Raw genomic sequence first — 24908 nt, forward strand, 5'->3', positions numbered from 1 at the left:
CTACGCTCAGGCAGCCCTAAGCCTTTGCCAGTTTCTGCGCCTCCGCCCAAGCAAGCGCACTCTTCCTCACACTCTCCTCACCAACCTCCCCAAAGATGTCCACGCCAAGCCGTGCAGGAAAGTTCATCCGCTGGTGACGTTCCAGCGACTGGATGGCTTGGAATGCGTCTTCCGGTAGAATGAAATCTATCGAATGGACAGGGCGGTTAATGTCAACATCGAACTGTTTTGTATATTATGAACTCGGGAGAGACGGACCTTCGAAGTTACTTTGGATCCTAGACGGCGTGACTGACTTGGGCAGCACAGCTGTCCCGCGTTGAACAGCCCAGCTAATTAGGACCTGGGCGGGGTCTTTGTTTAGGGATTTTGCGAGGGAGATGACAAGGGGGTCGTCGACGGTTCTACGTTTATTTTGTTAGTTGATTTGTTGTTGACTAGAGGTTGACTTTATTGTTGTCTTTGTCTTACCGGGGGATGTTGTAGATGTTGTTCCCTAGTGGGGAGTAGCCGGTTATAAGGATGCCCTTGATGGCAGTGAGCTATTGATTTGTGTGTACTTGTGGCATTTTCGAAAGGTACTAGGGCTGTAAGTATACCTTCTCCTTAGACCACTCGAGTAGGTCCCGTTGCTGCAGATAAGGGTGAGCTTCGATCTGGTTGACTGAGACTGGTAGTTTTGCCCTAATAAACGCAGCTTGGTTACATACTCTTGACACGGATTCTTAGGGTGTCAAAAACGCACGTCTTGAGCAGCTCCTCAATCTTGGCGCGTGTAAAGTTGCTGACCCCGATTGAACGGATCTTGCCCTTAGTCACCAATGCCTCCAGTGCAGCCCATGTGTCTTTGATCGGTACGTCGATTACGTCGATGAGGCCCGTCTTCTCGTCTACGGGCTGGACAGTTGTGGTTGAGTGGCGGAAGGCGACTGGCCAGTGGATCTGTAGGTGGTCCGTTAATATTAGAGGAGTGCAATTTCAGTGACGGTGTGGATAAAAGACTCACAAGGTAAAGGTCGAGATAGTCTGTCTGGAGATCCGCAAGTGACTGATCCACCGCAGCTTCAACGTTCTCGGGGTCGTGGTGGGTGTTCCATAGTTTGCTGGTGAGCTTCGTAAGTTAGCCTTCAACGATTGTATCTCGTAGAAATATGTGATAGCGCCAAACCCACGAAGATCTCCTCGCGCGGTATGCCCGACGCCTTGATTCCATTCCCGACTTCGCGCTCATTTCCGTAGACTGCTGCAGCGTCAATGTGACAATAGCCGATCTTCAGCGCTGAAGTGACGGCTTCCTTAACCTCGTTCGGCTTCGATTGCTGTAGTTATACGAAAGAAGTTACCAATACTATCTTCAAACCAGATCCAGTTCTTACCCATGTTCCCAGACCGACCGCGGGTATGTTGTAGCCTGTGTTGAGCTTGAAGGTGCGTCTGAGAGCCATAATGAATTGCTGGTCGAAAGTCCCGGAAGTCGATTGCTGTCACGACGATTGCTTTTGCTGGACAGAGACAAGTTACTTAAGGGTGCTCAATATGTAGGAGACTCAGCCTCCGGATTTGAACCCGGGCCTCTTTTCCCCTCCGGAATTGGGATCCCTTCTCCACGTGCAATAGTCATCCAGGCTGTATATGGTGAGCTAGCCTGCTATTTAGCTTTGAGCTCTTTCACAGCGTTCATTGGTCCTTCTTTTGGTAATCGGCACATCGGCTCCTCCGGAAATATAGCTTGGTCGCTTTTCCGAATGCTTTTCCGAGGCCGATGCGGGGATCAACGTCGAGTTAGGTAAAGTTGCGGGGTAATATTGCCGATGACGATGGCTGTCAACGGAGTTGCACCGGCAAGGTGGTCATTTTCTCTCCAAGATTGGCATCTGGAAAACACTCTCTTGGTATCGGGCAACAAGTGATCCCATCGTCAGAGAACGCAATCGCAAGGTAGGATATCGGACGAGGCGCGATGGCTCCAATTGCTCAGATCGAGTACTTCCGACTACCACCGCGGTGGTTATTCGTGAAGATCACGGACTCCAATGGAAATTATGGCTGGGGAGAAGCATCGCTTGAAGGTCATACAGAGGCCGTCGAAGGCTGCCTCAATTCTTTCTCTGAAAGATTCGCCGGCTTGGATGCAGAGTGAGTTTGCTTGAGGAATTGCTTGCTTTTTGCCTGGGGCTGACATATCATTCTTTCGGAATAGTGATATCGAACACATATGGCAGCTCGGATATCGAATGGGATTCTACCGGGGCGGGCCGATCCTTATGAGCGCGCTGTCGGGCGTGGATATAGCACTTTGGGATCTTAAAGGTGGGCGATCCCTGGAGCCCTGGTATTCAATGGTCTGACTGTTGCCCCAGCGAGACAGCTCGGCCTTCCGATATATCAACTTCTTGGAGGAAAGGTCAGGGACAAACTGAAAGTGTATGCTTGGATTGGCGGTGACCGTCCAGGTGATGTCGAGGCTCAGGCGTAAGTGATGTCGTTACTTTTAATCGCGATGATCCCGGGTACTGATGCTCCGTAGTAAGGCGAGAATCGCGCAAGGCTTCAAGGCTATCAAGATGAATGCTACCGAAGACATCTCATGGCTCGACTCACCTCATACTTTGGATACCTCGGTTGAGCGGTTAAAGGCTGTCAAGGCTCTGGGAATTGACGCCGGAGTCGACTTCCACGGCCGAGTCCATAAGGCAATGGCGCAGCAGCTCGCACATAAACTTGCACCCCATGAGCCGTTATTCATCGAAGAACCTCTGCTTTCCGAGCACCCAGAGTCTGTCGCGGCCTTGTCGAAACTTGTCCCCATCCCGATAGCCCTCGGTGAGCGACTACACAGCCGATGGGACATCAAACCGTTCCTCGAGTCCTCCTCTATAAGCATTATCCAACCCGACATCTGCCATGTTGGCGGGATATCCGAAATCCGTAGGATCGCCACCATGGCAGAAGCCTACGACGTAGCCTTGGCTCCTCATTGTCCACTAGGCCCCATCGCTCTTGCGGCGAGTTTCCAGGTCGATGCCGTCAGCGCGAACTTTGCTATCCAAGAAATGAGCTTGGGGATCCATTACAATGCGGGTTCGGCGGATATCGATACGTACATCAAGAATCCAGACGTGTGGAAGGTGAAGGATGGTCTGCTTGATCTGCTGAGTGGGCCGGGTCTGGGAATCGAAATTGACGAAGAAAAGGTCCGAGAAGCGTCTATAGATGCAGCCGCATGGCGTAGTCCACACTTCGTAGGCCCTGGCGGAGAGTTGAGAGAGTGGTGATTATGCCTAGTAGAAAATAGATCAGCTTCCGAATCGCCCATAGCGATATGTTAGCCAAAACAAGTTCGACGACACCTACCTTTTCCATTGGAATCGAATCATGGATCTCAAAACAATATCTTTGAATCGTGTTTTGGTAGTAAATCTGAGGAGGCACGTGCGCTCTAAAATAGACCGGCGTTTGTCTTTGCCTTCCCCAGAAACCGCTTCTCTCCCCACAATCCACCCCCGTACGCGTCTGGGCGTCTCTCCTGATCGACCAGCTACCTGATATACCGCATATACTGACTGTTATGCCCCATCGCTCGTATTTACTCTTATGGAGCAAAGTGGAACCTACCCAAGCAAACGGCGATGTGCCAAAGAGCGAGTTCGCGTTACTCGAGCGTGCGACAACTGTAAAAAGTAAGTCAATCGACGGGGAATCTAACAAAATCGGATCTAACCTGCGTCCTATAGAAAGAAGTTGCGGTGCTCGGGTACTTTACCATGCTCCCTATGCGACCGCTCACAGTTAACATGCGAATACACGGCTGGTTACAATCGAGGGAAGATGCCGCCAGTTCCACTAGTTAACCGCAGTACTAGTGAATTCAGCCGGCATATAGAACAGCTTGCAGGCTCCAATACAGACAGTGCCTCTCCTTTGGAGCCACAGCACACCCTACAAAATGTGCTTTTGCAGGCAGAGAAACAAGTCAACTTCCCGTCGTCTGGAAATTCACCCGAGCCTCACCAGACTGATATGGAGGGCCATTATGTCGGCCCGGCGTCTGGTGTCTCTTTCTTGATACGAGTTCAGAAGCGTCTTCATGAGCATATCTCCTTTCCACGGACCACCCCAATCTTCAGTTTCGGTGACGCGCCACTGCCCAAATACGATCCTTCTTTTTTAGTGATCCCCCCTAAGGAAGAGGCTAGGGCGCTCCTTGATCGATACTTCGATTTTGCGTTCCCCACCCACCGTTTTCTGCATCATCCACAAGCTGAAGGCTGGTTTGACGAGTTTTATCGCGATCCTGTGGCTTCCCAGTCACCAAAGCCAGGGGCTATGGCGATAAGAGCGATGCTCCTCATGATATTTGCTCATGCCAAACAATGCTTGCCCAAATCCGACAGTTCTTTGGGATCATGCGTCAATAGGTAGGTCTATATCTACATCTCTCACTGCCTTGTTCTGATGATTCTATGTTATCCATAGTGCAGTCTATTTTGCGGCTTCGGAGCATCATCTTGCAGCGGAAACAGGGCCTGTTCGCCTCACGAGTGTACAGGCTCGATTAGCACAATGTTTCTATCTTCTAGGCCACTCCCGAATTAATCATTGTTGGAGCCTTTTTGGAACTACGGCACGCCTTGCAATTGCAATTGGCTTACACAGGGGACGACGGCGCGAACTCTCAGGAAATGTCGATCATGTCGAACAAGAATGTCGCAAGCGAGTGTTCTGGTGCATGTATAGCCTAGACAACTACCTCAGCGCTGCCCTCGGCCGTCCGCGCATTTTCCATGATGATGAAATCGACCAAGAGCTTCCTACCATTGCGAATGACGCCCAAATTACATCGAGCCGCATTGCCCCAGCTTTGTCGAGCGCCCAGAGTATTATGCTAGCCCCTGTGTATCATGCGAAGCTATCAAGAATTATCAGCGGCATACTTCGTGATCTATACGGCATACAAAGAGCCACCCTTCAGTCTCAATCCGCCGCTGCAGAAAGGTATGGCGCTGAACTTGCACAGTGGCGAATCGAACTTTCTGCTTTTATTGACCTCCCCAATGTTGACATGCTGGTACTCACTTACCAGCGGCAGTATACAGTCCTGAACCTGGCTTTTTATCATGCCCAGATTCTACTTTACCGTCCATTTATACTCAAAGATTTCAAGAATCTAGCCCTTCCAGCGCTCGATGACAGAAACCATCTCTCCAAGTCAGTCAGCCAGAATGTCCACCATTGTCTGAATGCTGCGATGAAAATTACTACCATACTACGCGATTTGTGTGAGAACGGCCGGATGTATCAGACCTTCTGGGTAGGCTTTGAAAATTATTTTTGAACCTTGCTTGAGTCTCTAATATCCCTACAGTTTACGCATTACTATGCATTCTCTGCTATCGTTGTGCTATACGTTCACTTTATCCAGAGTTGTGCCCAAGCAAACAGCTATGAGGCAAACTCCATCCATTTTCAGGCAGGTGAAGAAGCTCAGCAACATCTAGCAGCATGCGGATCGCAATCGTCCTTTGCCCGACGCTATGCCATGGTTCTTGAGGAGCTCCGTAAAGAGGCGCTCAAGTGCATTCAGCGTAAACGACAACCGGTCATTGCGCCCTTACCACCAGGTCAACGAGTGATCGCTACCGGTAACGCCAGGGCGAGCGAGCCTCAACGAATAGGCACTTCCAGGGAAAATCTTGATTACACGCAAGCTAGCTTTCCTCCAACATTTCACAATGTCGCGCATGGTACTGGAGAAGCACTCCCTCATGATAGATCCATGGGACTTCCAGAGATGCAACCGGAAGCTCAAGTCTGGCTAGAGACCCTGATGCAGGACAGCAGCCCTGGAACCTACGTCTCCAGTTTAACGAGCTGGGGGGAATTTGACTCGCTGGCTCTGACCGGACTTGGAGAGTTGGGCTACCTATTTTCCCCTGACGACTTGCAGGGCCACGATTGTTAAAGAATCAACGTCGGTCAGAAAGATCGCAATCTTCATCCTTGTATACCTTATTAGTCTCTTCTCTGAACTCGTCCTGAGCGGCACTTAGGATGTAACACCTCCCAGCCGGTGAGCGCCTTTAGGTATCTTCTCGTTGAAGTCGACTCTCCTCGGCCTGAAATGTCCCTCTCCACTCAAGGTAAGTGTGGAATACCGGTTGCACCTTCCTAGAGCTCAAATATCCTCTTCGAGGAAGGCAGGTGCGATGGGCGTTCAGGGTCCCAGACTCGTATTCCATCGAGCTGTCTTATCCCTAAGCTCAATTGTGACCTGCCTCAGACTTCGGTCTGTTCTACTTGTATGGGAAGACCACCATGAAGCGCCGAAGCTTCTGGCCACGAGTTGCCGCGCCGCACAAATCAGATCCGACAACTTCACTTCTCTGCAATTCGGATACGGCCATGCAGACATCCTTCCGTTCTGTCAGCCCCAGCCTGGGCCAAACACTTTCCATCAAATACTCAAGAACTTCCTACCAACGGTGCGGCGGGGTGCTAGTTACATGAGATTGTCCCTTAGCGGCACTCAGATGACAGCGCCCATCAATCGGATATGAAGGTCACCTTATCCGAGGCCGCGTTGCTTTTCCGAGCACAACCCTAACTCCATCCGAGCTTGTGGTAGAAGGAACACGCCTCCCTTGGACCACGTGAAACGAACTATGCTTATACCTCTGATACCAATATTTGCTGGCTGGGAGCTCTAATAGCAGTTGACTTCAGACACTAACACCATCGCAACCTCTGTCTTTGATTCAAACAATGCTTTCAACAGCTCAAACTGGCGGAGACGCCTTCGCCGGCGAAAAAATATGCTCTGAAGAGCACTACAGCTCCGCCACCGACTCCTCCAGAAGAGACTGAAGCATCGCTGTCAACTATTAACGACATTTTATTGCATCGTATACTGCATCCAGAAGACGTGCCGCTAGTTGGCTACCCGCGAAGCACTCATGGGACCAGCGACTATACTTTCTACACCGCAAGAGATTTAGACTGATTTGCAAATGGAGCTGCGCAGCTTCTACAAGCCTCCGGACTTCCAAAGGTACAAACTTTGCGCTTCATACTTCACATGTAATACTAACTCAATTGACATCTAGTTCTCGGACCCAGACCAAAATCGAGTAGTGGCAATAATCGGTCCCTCTAACCTTGATTACATCATCACTCTGTTTGCGCTCTCTCGATTAGGCTATGCGGTTCTCCTGTTGTCTACGCGGCTCAGCACCGAGGCCTACGGGAATCTCCTCGCCAAAACGAATTGCAATTACATTCTCAACTCCTCCGCCACAGAGAAGGCCGTAGCACCAGTTCGCGACGCGGTTCGCGGAGTCAATGCATTTTTGATACCTGAGTTCTCACTATACTCAAAATGCACAGAACGATCGGAACTGCAACCCACTGGAGGGACTGGCGTGAGTAGGAAATGGGCCTTCATTATCCACAGCTCAGGTTCTACTGGACTTCCAAAACCCATCTTTCAGACCCATGCGGCTTGCATCGCCAACTACACGACTAGCAACTCATACCGTGCGCTGCTAACCCTGCCTCTCTACCACAACCATGGCCTCTGCACATTTTTCCGGTCTTTGTTCAAGGCAAAGCCGATTGCTATCTATAATTCAAATCTTCCCTTGACCGGCAAGAACATCCTCGAGGTCATGCAAGTCTTCCAACCTGAAAGCTTCCACGGGGTGCCATATATCCTTAACACTTCTAAGCGAAGTGAACGGAGGAATGGAAGCGCTCGCCAAATGCCAGCAAGTTCTCTTTGGGGGCAGCAGTTGTCCATATGATCTAGGGGACTATCTGGTAAACAAAGGAGTTTGGCTTATCAGTCACTACGGAGCGTATGTCTTGCTGTCTGATTTCCTTTTTCACGGCGACAGTTTTCAATGTTATGCGATGTACAAAATATGCTAATCTAGTTATCAGGACTGAACTCGGTCAGTTGATGACTTCCGGCCTACCCAATGGTGATAAACTCTGGAACTATGTTCGTCCTTTGAAGAGCACTCAGCCCTACCTTCAAATGGAAGAACTCGAAGACGTCTCTTACGAGTGCATCGCCCTAGATGGGCTACCAGCAAAAGTCAGCTCCAACTGCGATGACCCGCCGAACTCTTTCCGCACACGAGACACATTTCTAAAGCATCCCAGCATACCGAACGCATGGAAGTATCTAGGACGTATCGACGACCGGGTAACACTGGCCACTGGCGAGAAGGTCTTGCCAGTGCCTATCGAGCATCGCATTCGAAAGAACAAGTATGTGAAGGACAACCTTGTGTTTGGCGTGGGAAAGCCATTACCGGGTTTGATCATTGTCCCCAGCACCGAATGTCAGAGTCTATCCAAAGAGGCAATCGTTGATATTGTCTGGCCTGATATCGAGGCCGCGAACCAGAATGCAGAGTCTTTTAGCCAGATTTCTCGCGATATGGTTATCGTCCTAGACGTCGGCGCTACCTATCCGGCCACTGACAAGGGAACCATGATTCGAAATCGTTCGTACAACGAATTTAGCAGCCTTATTGAAGCTGCATATCAAAGGCTAGAGAGCGATTCTTCTAACTCCGGACCAAAGCTTGCTTTGAGCCTCGAAGACCTACAAGAGTACCTACTGAAGCTGTTCAAAGCAGAACTTGGTTTTACCGGGATTGGCCTAGAGTCCGATTTTTCTTTGAAGCAGGCGTTGACAGCCTTCAGGCAATCAAAGCAAGAGCCATCATCCAAAAGAATATTGACATAGGTCACGCTGAGCTGGGTCATAATGTTGTTTTCGACTTTGCAACCATCAGAAAGTTTGCTTCGCATCTATATGCCCTTCGTACTGGTGATCGAGAAGATGAAGAGGACGAGATAACGGTAATGTCTCAACTAATTCACAAGTACTCGTCTTTCGTCACAGGGCCGAGATCAGAAGAAGTTGTTGTATGCCTTACTCTGAACACTTCACCTGTCACCTTCTACTAATTACCATAACCTAGCTTCTGACTGGAACCACCGGCTCCCTTGGGATCCATATTCTTTCACGTTTAATGCAGAAGCACAGCGTCAAGAAAGTTTACTGTCTTGTACGAGCCCCTGATACAAGCAGTGCCCTAGACCGAGTTCTTTCCAATTTGGCTTCGCGGTCATTGCCAATGGTGAATGTCTCCAAAATTGTGGCGTTGCCTGCTCAATTGGGCTCTGAAGACCTGGAACTAGCTGGATCAATCCTCAGCGGACTTCGGGCCTCATTGACAAAGGTCATACATTCTGCTTGGGCTGTAAACTTCACACTTGGTGTGCGCAGTTTTGAGGCGCAACATATTAAAGGTGTTCACAACCTTCACAACCTGATCAATCTATGTCTTTCCAGTGATCGAGCCTCACCAGCTCAATTCTACTTCTGTTCTTCGATATCCGCAGCTGCGGGGACGCCACTGCCAGCTACCATCGCCGAAGCCCCGGTTCCCGAGCTAGCGCACGCTCAAGGTATGGGCTACGCAAGATCTAAACTTGTCGCAGAACGAATCGTTCAAGCTGCTGCAAAGGAGACCGGTATGGTTGCAAAGGTGCTCCGAGTCGGTCAGATTGCGGACGATAGTGTTCGAAAATGGAACATTACTGAAGCCATCCCTCTCATGCTCCAAACTGCACAGACGCTCAAGGCACTACCAGCTCTCGACGAGACACCATCGTGGCTTCCCGTCGATATTGTCGCAGACGCTGTTTTAGATCTGGCCAACCTAAATGATACAAGATCACCAGCGTTGACGCAGTTCTCGCATGATCCTGATACAGTGTACCATATACAAAATGCACGAACCTTCAGATGGACAGAGGATCTACTACCCGCTCTCAAAGCAGCAGGGCTTGACTTTGAGGTTTTCGAAAAGAGACAGTGGGTCCAGCGTCTCCGAGAAGGCGACCGAGATCCGAAGAGAAACCCAGCTATTAAATTACTGGACAATGATAACCCGGGTCGCTCAGGTCTTCTATTCGAGATGGAGAAGTCTGAGGCTGCTAACCCTGCTTTGAGGGGTGGCGTGGAGCTAATTGAGAGCGGATTGATTAGGAAGTTTGTTAATGCCTGGAGACGTGAGTGGTAGATGGCATATTGTAACTTGATTGTTTCTGTGATACTTTACTTTGCTTGATTTTACGTACTGTTATTATGAGATTGCTGTCCATGAATCTATGGCATACCTTGCGCATGTCTTCATCTGATAGGCTTTGGTATTCATCGGCACCCAGTGGCACTGGCCCTATTTGTAGAATATGCTGTCTACCTAGCCACGTTTATCGCCGATTGAACAAGAAGCAAGGCTGTGAGTATGGTTTGGATCCTCAAATTCTTAAATAAAATACGCTCGATGCGATCCGGCTCGGTACATTTAATCCTTCCCTCGCCGGACATGCTTTTACATTCGCAATAGACAAAAGCAGTTATATCAACATTCAAAGCAATCCCGTATTGGCAGCCTTGTGAAGATAAGTAAGACTCATGAGAATGTCGATGATAATGATGAAGATGTTGAGAATCGGTGTTTTTTCAAGTCGTCGGCGGTTGCAGCCCCCTCTTACTCCTTTCCTAACAGTACTTTAGAAGCCAAGTATATATTATGCTATCTCCTCGGAAGAGTAGATTACCAAATACGATTTATCCAGATGACAGCAGACCTCATATCTGTGTCTGCTCACGCACCTTCGGATATACCTCGCGATATATTAAAGCTCGGATAGGTAAGGCTTCCGACTGGAGGAATGTAGCAAGATGGTCGGATAAGCAAAGGTTATTCCCAGCCTCTTGGTACCAAGGCGTTCAAGCCTAAGAGACACTGCTCGGAGGCCCAGTAATGGCTGCTCCCTGGAAGGATGGACAAAGCAGGCCACCTTCGCCTAAGCCTCAGGATTCTCTCCCGATTGGACTGGCATGTATCCGAGCAGCACTTGCGGTTCCAAAACTGATTGCTATTAGCTAGCTTCCCTTCATGCTGGCACTTACCCCGGATTCCCTATGAGTGGGGAGTGTGGAGTGTGGAAGTTTCGACTAGGTATATCAGGGTCCACTGCGACGTTTGAGACGGGAGAGGAAACATACCTCCCAGAGGCATTGCTCAAAGAACATACTCGACTCAGAACACCCACATAACAATGGCCGAGATATCGCGTCAAGGCGCGACTGAGAAGGACAATATCTATGCGGAGCACGTCAGCGATGTTGAGAAGAGCGGACAAAGTCCACAATATGACAAGTTTGGGTCGGCGGCCAAGATTGATCCAAAGGAGATTGCTCTTGTCAGGAAGATTGACTGTTACATGATGGTTAGCCACCTACCTTGCTCCTGGTGGTCCATAATAGCTGACCGTTGCTGCTCAGCCGACGCTTTGGGCGATGTATTTTCTCAATTTTCTAGATCGCAACGCGCTCGTCAACGGCAAACTAAACAGTCTCGTTGAAGACCTGAACCTGAAGGGGACTCAATATAATACCTGCGTTAGCATTTTGTTTGTTGGGTAAGAGCTCACTCTGTCTGGTCCTTTCCAGTTGCGCCTCGCTGACCATGATCCTGTCTCAAGATATCTCGTCGGACAGGTCCCTTCGAACATGCTGCTCAATCGCGTCAAGCCCGCGTGGTATATGGCAGGGTTCATGATGGCCTGGGCGATTGTATCAACTCTCACATGTCTCGTAAATGATTATCATGGTATGCTTATTTGCCGCCTGGTGCTTGGTATTGTCGAGGCTCCGTTCTATCCAGGGGCCTTGTTCATGATCTCTCTTTTCTATAACCGGAAGGAGGCTACCACGCGGATGGCAATCCTTTATACGGGCAACATGCTGGCCAGTTCATTCTCGGGGCTTATTTCGGCAGCAGTTTTCGCGACTCTCGACAAGAAGCATGGTCTCGCGGGCTGGCAATGGTTGTTCCTGATTCAGGGCGTCGTTACCGTGGCGGTGGCCATTGTTGCGTGGTTCCTTCTTCCGAACTCCCCAAAGCAGACTATTTGGCTTACGCCTGAGGAGAGGCAGCTCGCTCATGACCGTATCGCGCGGGACACCACCCAGAAGGCGGAAGGAACGAGCGTTTGGACTGGCCTTCGAGAGGCGGGCTTAGATTATCGAACTTGGATCTTTGCCCTGATGTGCAATCTTCATCTCTCTGCGAATGGCTTCAAGAACTTTATGCCAACGGTCATCGAGACACTTGGGTTCAACTCCACTGTGACTCTTGTGCTCACCTGCCCGCCATATCTGGTGGCAACTTTCACTTCAGTCGCCGTTTCCTGGTCTTCAGGTTATTTCAACGAGAGGACTTGGCATGTCACGATTTCCAAGATACTTGCGATCGTGGGATTTGCGGTTGCTTGCGGAACATTGAATGTCGGAGCACGGTACTTTGCCATGGTGCTGTTTGTCGGAGCCACCTATGGGGTAAACAATATCAACATTGCTTGGGTGGCGGCGACGGTGGGACAGACAGATGAGAAGAAAGCAGTGGCGATTGCAATCACCAATACCCTTGGTAACCTTGCCAGTGTGTACACACCATATTTGTGGCCAGACAGCGATGCCCCCTGGTTTGCGCCCGCAATGCACGCTAGTATTGGATTCTCGGCCGGGGTGGTTATATTGGCTTGGGTCATGAGATTGATCCTCATGAGGGAAAACAAGAAGCTGCGGGCAGCTGATCCGGGAGTGATTAACCTCTATGCTTATTGAGGCTTCATTTCTTTTCATAGCGTGATATCGTGTCTGAGACTGATTAGAACCTGATCATTCAACAAGTTTCCGTTAGTTTGGTAATGAAATATTAACAAGCAAAAATCACTCGCAGTAGAGTAGGAAACTTCAGAGCTAAGGCAACCGGAAGAGGCACCATGGCGCCGTCGGAGTTATTTCAGATAAAGCGCCGAAAGGCGGGGATCCGCGTCTGGTGACAGGTAAAGCCTGACCTTGTAGAACTCGAAGCTACGGGTCATGCCAGCAGCGTTACATAGCAGCTCCTCTTGCTTTGCCTGAAATCACACGGTGGGCCTGGGTCTGTGTCTTGCCGCATCATAACTCGGTCCTCGTAAACCTTTGCATACTTCGGCTGCCAGCCATCTCCTTATAGTCGAGAGCAACAGCGAACCTCTAGGTGTTAGGTGTCCGCAAACCAAGATAGAAAATGTCTCGTCGTGAATATGGTGAAGTGCTAGTTAAGACGAAAACTAGACTTATGTAGAAGCTGACGGTGTAAGGTCGCCAAGAGCCTTCTCTCCGCGGTCTAGGATCAATCGGCCGTGGAATTGGTAGTGTCGAAGAGCTTCGAGGGTATTAATATTGTGTGGCATCCATCAGGGTCTCCCGTGTAACCGCAATCCTGGTTCATACTATCTCCTCCTATCCTGGATCTTCATGCTTGACTTGGAAGGTTCGATCCGCATTCGCATAAAAGGGAAGGTGCTCAATCCGCAACCTGTGAGACTTTACAACGCGTAATTTTCTGTGACGTCCTCTCAGAGAAGATTTTGGAATGCACTAACGTCGTACACTTACTTACTTCCCAATAACTCATCCGTGCTCGAAGGTTTGCTCTTGTCACTGAGAACGCCCTTTAGTGAGGACCAAGCACAAGCACCATGATACTCTGCTGCCAATTCATAGCCATCCTCGGAGCTTGCTCGTTGATGCAGGCCCTTGCCAGCTCAGTCCCATTTGTCGACGGCTTGATTACCCTGCCGAAGACAAATTTGCATTCGACCGTCTCTGTGAACGAGCATTCCAGAAATCTTCAGCCACAGTTGATAAATGCCACCGATGTGGAAATCGATGAAGCGCGAGAGATTGTCCGAACTTCCATCGCCAAAATGGCCAAGCTCAATAAAGCCCGCCTAGACAAGCCCATTCGTGATGCGAAGCCTGGCGGTAACTTCACAGAGAGGATCACGGAAGATCATCCCCCATTGCTGCACATAACGGACGAGATTGCGCAGGCTGCAGCTGTTGTTGCAGAGGCGGATATGGCAGCCAAGCTTGCCAACGGATCCCCTACTCTCGTCAAGCGAGCGGCGGGGACATTCTGGATGAAGGACATTCGAAGGCAAGGCACGGTACCCTGGGGAGACGACCCGCAGTACAAGGTGAGCACGTGCCTTCTTTCCTCGTTCTGTGGTTTTATCCTCTCAACCACAACCACCAACACACGTTTCAGCAAACAGCCTCTTACCTTCGAACAGGTGTTTCGAAATGTCGTTGACGATTACCATGCCGATCCAACTGGCGCATCAGATTCTACTGCCGCCATTCAGGCCGCGATCAATGATGGCAATCGCTGCGGTGCACGGTGCAATGGTTCAACCAGGAAGAACGCCATTGTGTATTTTCCTCCAGGGACCTACCTAGTCTCCAGCACAATCGAGGTCCTCTTCGCGACACAAATCATTGGCGATGCAAGTGAGAGCTCTCCTCAGCAATATACTTGCTGACTTCTTCAGGCAAACGACTGGCCAACTATCAGGGCAGCAAGCAGCTTTGTTGGTCTCGGTGTGCTTTCGACCAATCAGTATATCGGCGGGACTGGGCCTGACGGTGGTGATGCCCAGTACTATGTCACCACAGCGCGGTTCTACAGCCAAATCCGTAATCTCCGCATCGATATCACCTCCACGGATCCGAACGCTTACGTCTGTGCGATTCACTACCAGATAGCACAAGCATCCAGTCTTCAGGATGTAGAGTTGATTGCTACTACAGGAACCACACAGCAGGGGATCTGTATGTCCGTCCTCAGAAATAGTAGTCTTTACTGACACAATACAGTCTCAGAGAATGGCAGCGGTGGGTTTATGTCCGATGTCACTTTTCGTGGTGGTAACTTCGGCTTTTGTGAGTACTTATTCCTAACATCCTTCATTCTACACCGGCTTCTCTGTTGCTAATGGGTTAAAAGATGGCGGGAATCAACAGTTTAGCGCCCAACGAATGACTTTTATCGGCTGTGCAACCGCCGTGCAGACCATCTGGGACTGGGCCTGGGTTTGGAAAACTCTTCATATTCAAGGCGCTGATGTCGGTTTCCGTCTGATCAATGATGGCGGTGGTGGCAATATAGGTTCTGTCGCCTTCATTGACTCCAGATTTGCTGACGTGAAGACCGCTATAATCTTAGCACCCGCATCGGCAACTCCCGGTTCTGGTACTACTGGTCTGATCTTGGACAACACTCGAATCGACGGGCCTATCGTTGATACTGCTGGGATGCAATACCTAGCAGCAGGCTACTATAACAATTGGGTTCTCGGCCCTACATATAGAGGCAGTAGCCGGTCATGGACCTCTGGGACTTCTTTGGCATATCCTCGAGAAGGATCACTGCTGGGGAACAGAATTGATGGGTTGGACAATGCCCCATATTTTGAGCGAGAGAAGAACCAGTATGCGAGCCGACCCATTGGTGACTTTGTCCAGCTCAAGTCTCTCGGTGCGAGGGGTGGGTTCTTGATAGATGCTCCCATGCTCTTTACCTCGATTGACTGACCCATTCAGGCGATGGTGTAACAGATGATACCGCGGCCATTCAACGTGCTTTCAATGAATATGGCAGCGGCAACAAGATAATTTTCGTAGATGCCGGCACTTATATTCTCACTGATACTGTAATAATCCCGAAAGACGCCAAAATTCATGGGGAAGCCTGGTCACAGTTTGCGGCTTTTGGAAGCAGATTCTCTAACCCAAAGTACGTTGTGCATACCCAGCACTGACAGATCTTGCTAAGACAACGGTATTAGCCAACCGAGAGTGATGCTTCAAGTCGGCAATCAGGGTGACGTGGGGACTGTGGAACTGCAAGACCTAATCCTGACAACGAAAGGGCCGACGGCTGGAGCAGTATTGATGCAGTGGAATGTTAGAGCAGCAAGCCCTGGTGCCGCTGCACTATGGGGTACGTGAGGCAATACTGCGTAGGACTTAAGACCAATACTAACGGTCGTCCAATCTAGATGTTCATGCTCGCATTGGTGGTGCTACCGGGACAGCTTTGACGCCGCAAGAGTGTCCTGCTTTACGAATTGGTACAAATCCGCCGTCCTGCCAGGCAGCAAGCCTCATGTTCCATCTTACTTCGGGGGCTTCGGGGTATTTCGAAAATATGTGGCTCTGGGTGGCTGACCACATGATTGAGTAGGTCATGATTTTGTTTTCCTAAGTCGTCATATTTTTGATGTGGTTACTATATGCTAACTGGCAACCCCTCAATTAGTGATCCTGATCTCAACGACGCTTACAATGATTTGGTTTGTGTTTACCAAGAAGTTGTCACTGCCAAGCCCTGTTTAACTGACTAGTTCTTAGACACAGTTAAGTGTATACGTTGCTCGTGGGATGCTCGTTGAAAGCACCTTCGCTACTTGGCTTTATGGGACATCTTCAGAGCATGCCGTATTCTATCAATACAATTTCCACCGCGCGCAGAATATCTTCACGACCATGATCCAGACAGAGCCGCCTTACTACCAGCCGAATCCCAGGCCACCAGCACCGTTTAGCAGCACCGTTGGAGTTTACGACTCAGACCCCGCTTATAGCTGTAGTAGTGGAAATTTCAATGGCTGCGATGAAGCCTGGGCAGTCATCATCACGGAGAGCCAAAATATCAATATCGGCAGTGCAGGTACATACTCTTGGTTCAGTTCGTATACGCAAGACTGCATCGACCGCCACGCTTGCCAACAAGTCTTATGGCGCTTCAGCAACAATTATGACAACGTTCGTCTGCAACATGTCATTGCTATAGGGGCGGAGTATATTTTGGTATCTGACGGTGAGGGAATCCGGTCTGTCGACAATCTTGCAATCACGGCTCATCCTGCGTGGGCCCAGATATCAATCTTTGACGCTCCGTCTCATGGGCGTGCACCGACAATCGCAGGTTGATATTCAGAGTCCCGTCGTACTTGGGGTGTTGGAGGCTCACAAGCCCAGAGAGGGTTTTAGGGCTAGGCGGGATGCTCCAAGACAAAACTATCGCTGGGTCAGCGTCTAAGCCATCATTATAAGCGCAATTTCGCTATGACGAGCAGTCACACTGTTGCCGGATCCTGCGATTTATTACATGTCATGTTTTGTTTCAATTTCTGATACCATGAAACCGCTCGGAACAAACTTGCTCCTTGAGAGTCTCATATATATTCGAATCAATTCGGCGTTGCTTAGTATCGTATGCCGTCCGATGAGATATGACATCTTCGATAATACGTACATGGGCTTTGTATATCCAGAAGCCTTTATATTACTCTCATCATGTTGGCCTAGCACTCTAAAGCACGAGTAGGAAGTCTGTCAGCTTACCACGGCCCAGTGTGACCCGTCATTTTTGGTCAGTTATGCTTATGTCCTTAGTAATCTGGTTTATGCTGACTGCTGAGTGCCTGGCCCACTCATGATCCCGTGTGCATATTTCTCCCCAAATCTGGAATTGGCCAGGAATGATGGACAATTGAGATGGACAGACTTTCGTGATCGACATTCTTGCTGCCCAGGAACAATGGGCCGCGGGATTTGCTCTGGGATGAGCAGTGAACAGTTCGCAGTGAATAATAACCAGCAAGCTCCTCCTTTGTCTGTTCACTGCTCTTGGCTTACACTTCGCTTCCAAATCTCCAGTTCGCCAGCTCCACAAGGGCCCAGTTTCAGGCGCTGACGTCTGCTTTCTTTACTTGTGAAACAGGCTAAACGCGTCATCGCAAGCTCCTCGATCTGCGACGGCTCTCCTCGTCGTGAGGCGTGGGCCGATGATCCTCCATACTCTCTCCTTTAAAAAGAACCACCAACGTCGATCTCCAACTCCCCTTTCTCCTCCTATCTGACTCTCTGCCGCTCTTTAAGCGCCCTCCTCCTTCCTTCTGAGCGCTTGCCACGAGGAGAACGAAAGATGAACGCCCCCTCTCGGAGTTCGATCGATACACAATAATCTAGTCTCGCACCAAGTCCGCCGCCGCCGCTACGAAACAACAGAAGCATGACCTCCCACCGCGGCATCCGCCGTCGCATCGCCGCCGTCGCAACCGTCCTCTCCCTCTTCCTCGTCTATCACTTCACAATCGGTTCCTCCCTCCCGTCCACAGCCACCACCACCACCACCTCCTCCTCCTCACCCGCCGCCCACAACAGTGCACACCCCAGCTCCAGCCAGGTCTCACAAAAGCCAACATGCCCACCGCTCCCGGGCATCGAGGACGTCCTCGTGATCATGAAAACGGGCGTCACGGAAGCCCTCGAGAAAGTGCCCGTGCATTTCCAGACAACCCTCCGCTGCATCCCCAACTACATCATCTACTCCGACTTTGAGGAGAAAATCAGCGACGTCCAGATCCACGACGCATTCCGCAACGTCGACCCGCTCGTCAAGCAAAATGTCCCCGATTTCCAAATCTACAACCGCCTTACCAAGCGCGGCCGCGAGGGCCTCGAGGACCATGATTTCGCTGACGAGGCCAATTCCGCCATCGGGAAACCGAATAATCCCGGCTGGAAGCTAGACAAGTGGAAGTTCCTCCCGATAGTAAAGGAGGCATACGAGCACAAAAAGGACGCGAAGTGGTTCGTCTTCATGGAGGCAGACACTTATTTCTCATGGCCGACGCTCCTCGCCTGGCTCTCGCACTTCGACGCTAGTAAACCGCACTACATCGGCACGGAGACACAAATCGCAGACGTCATTTTCGCCCACGGCGGCTCGGGCTTTGTGCTCTCGAACCCGGCAATGAAACTCGCGGCAACCGAATATACCGAGCGCGCGGACGAGCTGCACGAGTACACGGACCAGCACTGGGCGGGCGACTGCGTCCTCGGCAAGGTCCTCTCGAACGTTGGGGTGCAGTTATCGTTCTCCTGGCCGATCCTGCAGAACACGAATATCGGGGAGCTGGACGAGTTCACGACGACATTCTACCGCAAACCGTGGTGTTTCCCCGCTGTGGCGTTCCATCATCTCTCGCCGAGTGATGTGAGGTTTTTGTATGATTTTGAGCAGAAGAGGCTTGCTAAGGTATTTTATCTCAACCCTGGCATTCTTCGCCATGCAAGGTGCTAATCGTCGTTTTTCTGTACAGGGCTCAAGACCGATTCTTCTGCATAGCGACGTGTTCAAGGAGCTCATCTTCCCCGAACTCTCCAGCGTTCGAGATAACTGGGATAACCTTAGCGACAAGGAGCAGCTGTCGCTCATTACGTTCCAGGAATGTCAGTCCTATTGTGAGGAAACTGCCGATTGTGTGCAGTTTGTTATGCGTGATGGAAAATGCTATACCGGCGCGACCCCTCGACTCGGGTCCAAGAACCTGAGTGTCCGTTCTGGATGGGTCATCAACAAAATAGAGAAGATGGTCGACAAGGCACCGAAATGTCCTCGACCTGACTTTGGGGTATGATCTGATTTTCGATTCTTTTCGCCGGACGAAATACTTTGGACACTACAAAAGCGCCAAACTCTCTTTTCTTTTGTACTTATAGACACATCTGATCTAACCATTTGGGTGCTAAGGATTGGTTATACAGCTCGGCGTTGGTTAGTGATTGTGTTTTTTATCCTCATGGAATAATTCATGTCAAAGCGTCCAAAAAGAACCAAATCATTCCCTCCAGCTTCTTCTCTCGATTAAAGTAGTCTCACCCTGTTTTGCCCGCTTTTTCCTCGGGTGCCCTGTTTGACTGAACCCTGTATCGCCCACGCGCCGGATCGCGGTTTCGTGCTGGGTTCCATGGAGGACTGTCTGGATCCTGCACGCACTGATCCACCCGCATGATATCCATGTCGAGACCCTTGACAAAGCGTATAAATTCTCGGAAGTATTCCACTGTTGTTGGGCTCAGATAATGCATGACAACCAAGTTGCCTCCTCGTCCCACGTCCCGGAAAAATGCATCACGTTGTCGCTCCGGTGTTTTGCTTTCTGCCCACAACCAGTCCTCTACATCGACACTCCAGTTGATCACATGAGGGTCTTCCACGTACGCTGCCAGCCGCTGCCGGGTCCTTGCACCAACAGTGCCATATGGGGGTCGGAAGTAGCGGGCTGCTGGAGTCAGTGGCTATGTTCCTGAAGACTTGAAGGAAATGGTTTCGAAATACCCACATTTAATGCCAAGGATCCTCTGAAAGGTCTCTATGTTATGGACAATCTCTTCATCAATCGCCTTGACGGTATCGAGGGCTTCTATCCTTTCTAGATGTCAGGAACTCCCTTGCCCTAGGCTAGACTTTCGTTGTTGGAACGAAACTCACTGTTGATGCGTATCTGAATGTAGAGCGATCTGGTGGCCTCTTTTCAACATCTCCTTGTACACTTGAGAGAAGTTTGCTTCTTTATCTCGAAGTCCGGCGCCAACAACAAAAAAGGTGACCAAGATGTCCTCCTCTTCCAAGATCTTCATGACATCATGCACCAGATGCGGCAACCCATCATCGATACCAAACGCAAATGAGTTTGGCTTTGTGCAGTGAAGGAACAACTTCCCTGTTTCGAGTTTGGGAGGCACGTAGAAGCCCCAAGGGAGCTCCGGGACGATTTCGACCTTGTAGAGCGTCAATGTTTCTGGAGAGAAGAACCCGTGAAATGAAATCGATACTGTCCGAGACTGATTGATGTTGAAGTGATTTAGAGGCACGTATATGTCGTTTCCCCTTGCGTACCGCTCGGTTTCGACGCTGTCCCACGTCTCGAGAAAAGGGCTTCGGCGAGAGTCGCACTTTTCGTTGTGCTGGTTCAGCGAGATGCTGAACTTCGTAGATCCCGAGAAAACTATGTGGAGGTACATGTCCTTATAAGGCCGCATATCGAAGCACGTTGCCGGGCCGAGCTCCGTATGATAATTCTGATCCGGATCTGATGGAAAGAGGCGCACATAGCCGCTGCCAGGCTCACTGGCCAGGTAAGTGCTGGGACCGTGCCAGAACCCGTGATCGTTTCTTTCTGGATCGATGAAGCTGTCAATAACCAGAGCAGAGGTTCTATTCTTGGGATGCTGATGAGGAACTGTATGGTTGTGAATGAATGCAGCGGTGAAATTCACGGGGATGGGTGGCGGAGGGAGAAGTTGAACTGCAGACGTGAAAAGGAACGGGCTGAATGCCAGGACCACTCGGCAGAATGATAGTATGGGTCTCATCGTGGCAGCCGCAAGTGAGTCTCGGAACTCGTGAAGATAGAGACTAGCGATATGTTGTAAATAAAGTCTGGCGCCTGGAAGGGACAAGGAATGCTCACTGGGAGGTGATCCAAGCCGTCAAACTGAGGACGGGAGGTCTCACCTGTCGGAACAGGAAGGAACATTGCTGAGGCTTTCTTTGACCTTCAAGGAAGCTACGTTACGGCAACTCGCTATTTGAAGACAAAACACAGATTAGATTACTAGATACAACTTCAAGTCGGATTGAAGGACATTGAGCTTGAACAATGAGCTGTTAGAATGAGAAATAAAAGCGACAAATATGAAAGTTGCAGCGTATTCCCGAAAAAAGAAAACCAGCTCACTGAACAGAAGAACAATGCGCAATATGAATCCATGGTCCTGATATCAACAGTGGAACTGAATATATCAAGAGACAAATCATTCCCAATCGGCGGAAGCGTCAGGCGCGGCATCTCCAGTAGAGCCAACCTGAAAGTGACCCCAGGCGCCGGAGTCTCCGTTGGCACTGTCCGCATCGTTGCCCTCGTCATCCGTGTCGTCGTGGAAGTTAACAACTTCACCTTCAGGCTTGAACTCGACAAGGAAGTCAGGCACCTTTTGCTTACTCTCAATCAAGATCTTGACGAGATCGGGGGCAATGTCGGAGTCTTTATTGCTGTAGAACGAAGTCGCAAGTCCCTCATTTCCGATACGAGCGGTGCGCCCTGGCAGGTGTTAGGCTAAACTGGCGAGCGAGAGAAAAGATGGACAGGTTAGGGTTACTTACCGATGCGGTGAATATACTCGGTGATCCCACCGTGCATAGCACTAGGAAGATCGAAGTTTATGACGTGCATGACGTTCTTGATATCGAGACCACGGGCAGAGACACCGGTCGCGATCAAGATCGGAGTTCTGGCTGTGCGGAACGAACGCCTAAATACATGAGTATATATGTCCTGGAGGGGGTGCTGATAAGGACTTACAGTGCATCTTCACGCTCTCGCTGTGTGCGGTCTGCATGAATCGAGGTGCTTGGCATTCCAAGGTTGTACAAGTAGTCATCAATCAAGTCAGCTTGTGCCTTGGAGTTGACGAAGACCAGAGTGCGGGAAGGAGGCATGGCGAGGAGCAGGTCGTAAAGGCACTGCTTCTTCAGATGGGGCTCCGCGTAGACAATCTAGGGCGAACAAGACGATTAGCAGACTGCCATGTGACTTACCTTCACTCATGAGACATACGTTCTGGTCAACATTCAAGTGCGTGCTTCCAGGACGACCAATGCGGACGCGAACGTGGTCATCAGCAAGGAACTTGCGAGCAAGCTCGCGACAGTCCCTGTTGAAAGTAGCCGAGAACATCATGTAACGATGGTCAGCATCTTCATTCACATCTGCGTTCGTTAGTAGGAACCTTGTATTTGAGAAGGGAACCAGGGTCATACCTCCTCCAGACATGATCTTGTTGAAAACCGACTCCCAGTCAGACTGCAACAGCTCGTCAGCTTCGTCAATGACTGTGTACCTAAGCGTTGTGTTAGCTGAGATAGAAACACGATGAATGGACATCATACTTGACACGACGGAGGGACAGGACGTGAGGCTTGTCCATGAAATCGAGGAGTCTGCCCGGGGTTCCGATGAGAATATCGCAACCCTTTTGTAACTCGTCTCGCTGATCACGCACAGGGGCGCCGCCGTACACAACACAAGGACGCAGCATCGAGCGATAGCACAGGCGGCGTGCTTCGTCGAAGATCTGAGTTGCCAGCTCGCGAGTCGGGGCTACAATCAGCACGAGTGGCTCTGCCCGTACAGAATCAGTCTCAGGATTAAAGCCTGCCGCCAAGTTGGGACGAGGTGCAGCAAGCTTCTTTGCCTTCCCCATGAGATGAGAAAGGACGGGGATCAGGAAAGCAGCAGTTTTGCCCGATCCTGCTCAAATTAGCATGAACACATGTGCATAAACTTCCAACGGGAACAACATACCAGTCTGTGCGATTGCAATCAGATCGTGAGATGTCATGACCGCTGGTATGGCGTAGGCTTGAATGGGTGTGGGGAAATCGTAGCCACAAAGGCGGATATTCTGACGGACGATGGGATGCAGTCCTGCATCGTCGAACTTGATGAAGTGTTAACTAAAAAGTGATGAATGCGTCGTGCGATGAGTTCATCAACTTACGTTCTTGATGGGGTTGGGTCGTTCGTGACTCTCAGCAATGACCTCGATGTTCCGCAAGCTAACATTCAGTCAGTACCTGTCATGGAGATCGAATGAGATGAACAGTGTACTTACTTGCTGATCTTGAGACCAGTCCTGTTGATGAACTCACTGCGGAAGAGCTGTTCCTCCAGGCGAGGATTTTGGGGGCCAACATCTCCGTATTCGTCGTTCCATTCGTATTTGGCAGCATTTGCTGCCCACTGTGGAACGGGCTCCCCGAGCAGATTCTCGCCATTCGAGACGCTCTCGCCATTGGCACCATTGGCACCGAACTCTACAGGCTCATCGGGTTTGTCCTGAGTAGAGTGGATGTACTTATCGTAGTTGTAGTCTTCTGGGGCTACCCATCCCTTCTCGCGAGCAATCGCTGAGGCTTCAGCATTTTTGGCAGATTGGGCGTTTGTGACATCTGCGAGGGCGTCTCTCACTGAGGCCACGTCGAAATTGTCACCCATGATGATGGGAAGAGTGAACCCGGGTGTTGAGACAACTGTCAGATAAAAGCTGGAGGATGGGAGTGGGGGAGACTCAGATCAGAGAATGGGGGTGAAAAGAAGGGTTACTTACTTCTGTCTGATGATGGGTGGGTGTCGAGAAGAAATGAGATGAGGGTGGGAAAGGAAAGAAAGGAAATGAAAGGGAGGGGGGCAACACAACACAAGAGGGCGATGAAAGCAGAAGGAGTGTCTTCACCACGCATGACAGGTCTCAGATGATGAGCACGTTTTGAACGCAGTGACAAACACAACAACCAACCTCCCTGAGCGTAATTCAAGTGACAGAGTAGTAGTGATAAGATGAAACGGACACATCAATTGAACTTTAGGTATCGAACAATTCTACCGGAAATGAGACTATACAACTTCGATAGTTTCTGTTGATATGAAGGCAAAGTGAGGCTTGCTTTGAGGCAACAGTCAGCTCAGGACCAGCTATTGATAGGATGGTCTCCAGGAAAAGGCAAGATGACCTCGAAAAGGGAGAAACTCGGCGGTTGAGGTGGCAGTCAATGACGCTTACCTCGTTTCTTGCTCTTGTATTCGGATACTTGCGTATCTGCGTTTGTTGAGTAGAACCAGCCAGCTACATACGAGTTTCAAGGCCAGAATGAGACATCAGAGAACCTGAGGTTCATGGAGATGCTTCTCGACTTCCCTTATTCACAGTTCATCATCACATAAATCAGGCTCTAGCGACTGGTTGTCGCGCCGCCGTTGTTGCCCTGCCATCCTCATACAGATATACTCCTGCAACCAGCTCGGCAGACAGGTGAGCTTGGAAAGCCCACTCCTGTTAGGAAGAGCTTGACTGATTGGAGGATGAAACGCAATATGATTCCTCATCTGAACGACAGCCTGACTCCATCGCATTGGCGACGGTTTCTAGTTTCATTTATATATATTCAGTTGAACGTCTCTGCAGTTGGACGCGGAATCGCACCAGAGTCGGTGCCTGAGGACAGCACAAACCTCACAATTAGCAGACGTCATCTTCATCTTTCTGAGCGGCGACCTGATCCTTCGCTCAAAGA

The 24908-nt window shown here is 50.2% G+C and overlaps 8 protein-coding genes across 8 annotated transcripts; 5 read left to right on the forward strand and 3 right to left on the reverse strand.

Annotated features, from left to right (window-relative positions):
• Positions 1 to 16: 16 nt before the first annotated feature.
• On the reverse strand, positions 17 to 1579 carry BDV17DRAFT_300949 (aldo/keto reductase; the record flags this gene model as incomplete). The annotated part of the gene is made up of 8 exons (XM_073764152.1): positions 1377 to 1579; positions 1173 to 1319; positions 1007 to 1111; positions 746 to 942; positions 600 to 684; positions 472 to 527; positions 259 to 404; positions 17 to 186 (listed from the first exon to the last, which is right to left on the reverse strand). The coding sequence occupies exons 1-8, from the start codon at positions 1443 to 1445 to the stop codon at positions 17 to 19; spliced, it is 975 nt and encodes a 324-aa protein (XP_073611388.1). The 5' UTR covers positions 1446 to 1579.
• A 381-nt stretch (positions 1580 to 1960) lies between these two features.
• On the forward strand, positions 1961 to 5962 carry BDV17DRAFT_284615 (uncharacterized protein; the record flags this gene model as incomplete). The annotated part of the gene is made up of 8 exons (XM_073760562.1): positions 1961 to 2136; positions 2201 to 2310; positions 2361 to 2472; positions 2528 to 3271; positions 3606 to 3680; positions 3735 to 4418; positions 4477 to 5311; positions 5366 to 5962. The coding sequence occupies 8 exons, from the start codon at positions 1961 to 1963 to the stop codon at positions 5960 to 5962; spliced, it is 3333 nt and encodes a 1110-aa protein (XP_073611389.1).
• A 159-nt stretch (positions 5963 to 6121) lies between these two features.
• BDV17DRAFT_284616 (uncharacterized protein) lies at positions 6122 to 10100 on the forward strand (the record flags this gene model as incomplete). Its single annotated transcript, XM_073760563.1, has 7 exons — positions 6122 to 6140; positions 6834 to 6931; positions 7104 to 7697; positions 7765 to 7853; positions 7939 to 8673; positions 8706 to 8937; positions 8994 to 10100. The coding sequence occupies 7 exons, from the start codon at positions 6122 to 6124 to the stop codon at positions 10098 to 10100; spliced, it is 2874 nt and encodes a 957-aa protein (XP_073611390.1).
• A 310-nt stretch (positions 10101 to 10410) lies between these two features.
• On the forward strand, positions 10411 to 12715 carry BDV17DRAFT_300952 (putative MFS transporter; the record flags this gene model as incomplete). The annotated part of the gene is made up of 3 exons (XM_073764153.1): positions 10411 to 11316; positions 11372 to 11508; positions 11572 to 12715. Exons 1-3 carry the CDS (start codon positions 11146 to 11148, stop codon positions 12713 to 12715), a joined length of 1452 nt encoding a protein of 483 aa, XP_073611391.1. The 5' UTR covers positions 10411 to 11145.
• A 902-nt stretch (positions 12716 to 13617) lies between these two features.
• Positions 13618 to 16915, forward strand: BDV17DRAFT_284618 (glycoside hydrolase family 55 protein; the record flags this gene model as incomplete). Its single annotated transcript, XM_073760564.1, has 10 exons — positions 13618 to 14118; positions 14215 to 14397; positions 14473 to 14752; positions 14798 to 14863; positions 14928 to 15467; positions 15524 to 15716; positions 15769 to 15923; positions 15982 to 16162; positions 16242 to 16275; positions 16334 to 16915. 10 exons carry the CDS (start codon positions 13618 to 13620, stop codon positions 16913 to 16915), a joined length of 2715 nt encoding a protein of 904 aa, XP_073611392.1.
• A 765-nt stretch (positions 16916 to 17680) lies between these two features.
• On the forward strand, positions 17681 to 19830 carry BDV17DRAFT_208927 (glycosyltransferase family 31 protein). The gene is made up of 2 exons (XM_073755390.1): positions 17681 to 19028; positions 19093 to 19830. Exons 1-2 carry the CDS (start codon positions 18000 to 18002, stop codon positions 19408 to 19410), a joined length of 1347 nt encoding a protein of 448 aa, XP_073611393.1. The 5' UTR covers positions 17681 to 17999; the 3' UTR covers positions 19411 to 19830.
• Positions 19361 to 21148, reverse strand: BDV17DRAFT_300954 (polysaccharide deacetylase family protein; the record flags this gene model as incomplete). Its single annotated transcript, XM_073764154.1, has 3 exons — positions 19361 to 20055; positions 20116 to 20201; positions 20265 to 21148. The coding sequence occupies 3 exons, from the start codon at positions 21146 to 21148 to the stop codon at positions 19649 to 19651; spliced, it is 1377 nt and encodes a 458-aa protein (XP_073611394.1). The 3' UTR covers positions 19361 to 19648.
• Positions 21149 to 21372: 224 nt separating this feature from the next.
• Positions 21373 to 24151, reverse strand: BDV17DRAFT_209211 (DEAD/DEAH box helicase). Its single transcript, XM_073755392.1, has 9 exons — positions 23450 to 24151; positions 23336 to 23393; positions 23140 to 23275; positions 22725 to 23085; positions 22596 to 22675; positions 22393 to 22544; positions 22138 to 22331; positions 21939 to 22087; positions 21373 to 21876 (listed from the first exon to the last, which is right to left on the reverse strand). Exons 1-9 carry the CDS (start codon positions 23830 to 23832, stop codon positions 21590 to 21592), a joined length of 1800 nt encoding a protein of 599 aa, XP_073611395.1. The 5' UTR covers positions 23833 to 24151; the 3' UTR covers positions 21373 to 21589.
• Between the last annotated feature and the right edge of the window lie 757 nt (positions 24152 to 24908).

Source organism: Aspergillus undulatus (assembly GCF_047715775.1).
Source record: "Aspergillus undulatus strain CBS 261.88 unplaced genomic scaffold BDV17scaffold_66, whole genome shotgun sequence".
NCBI lineage: Eukaryota > Fungi > Ascomycota > Eurotiomycetes > Eurotiales > Aspergillaceae > Aspergillus > Aspergillus undulatus.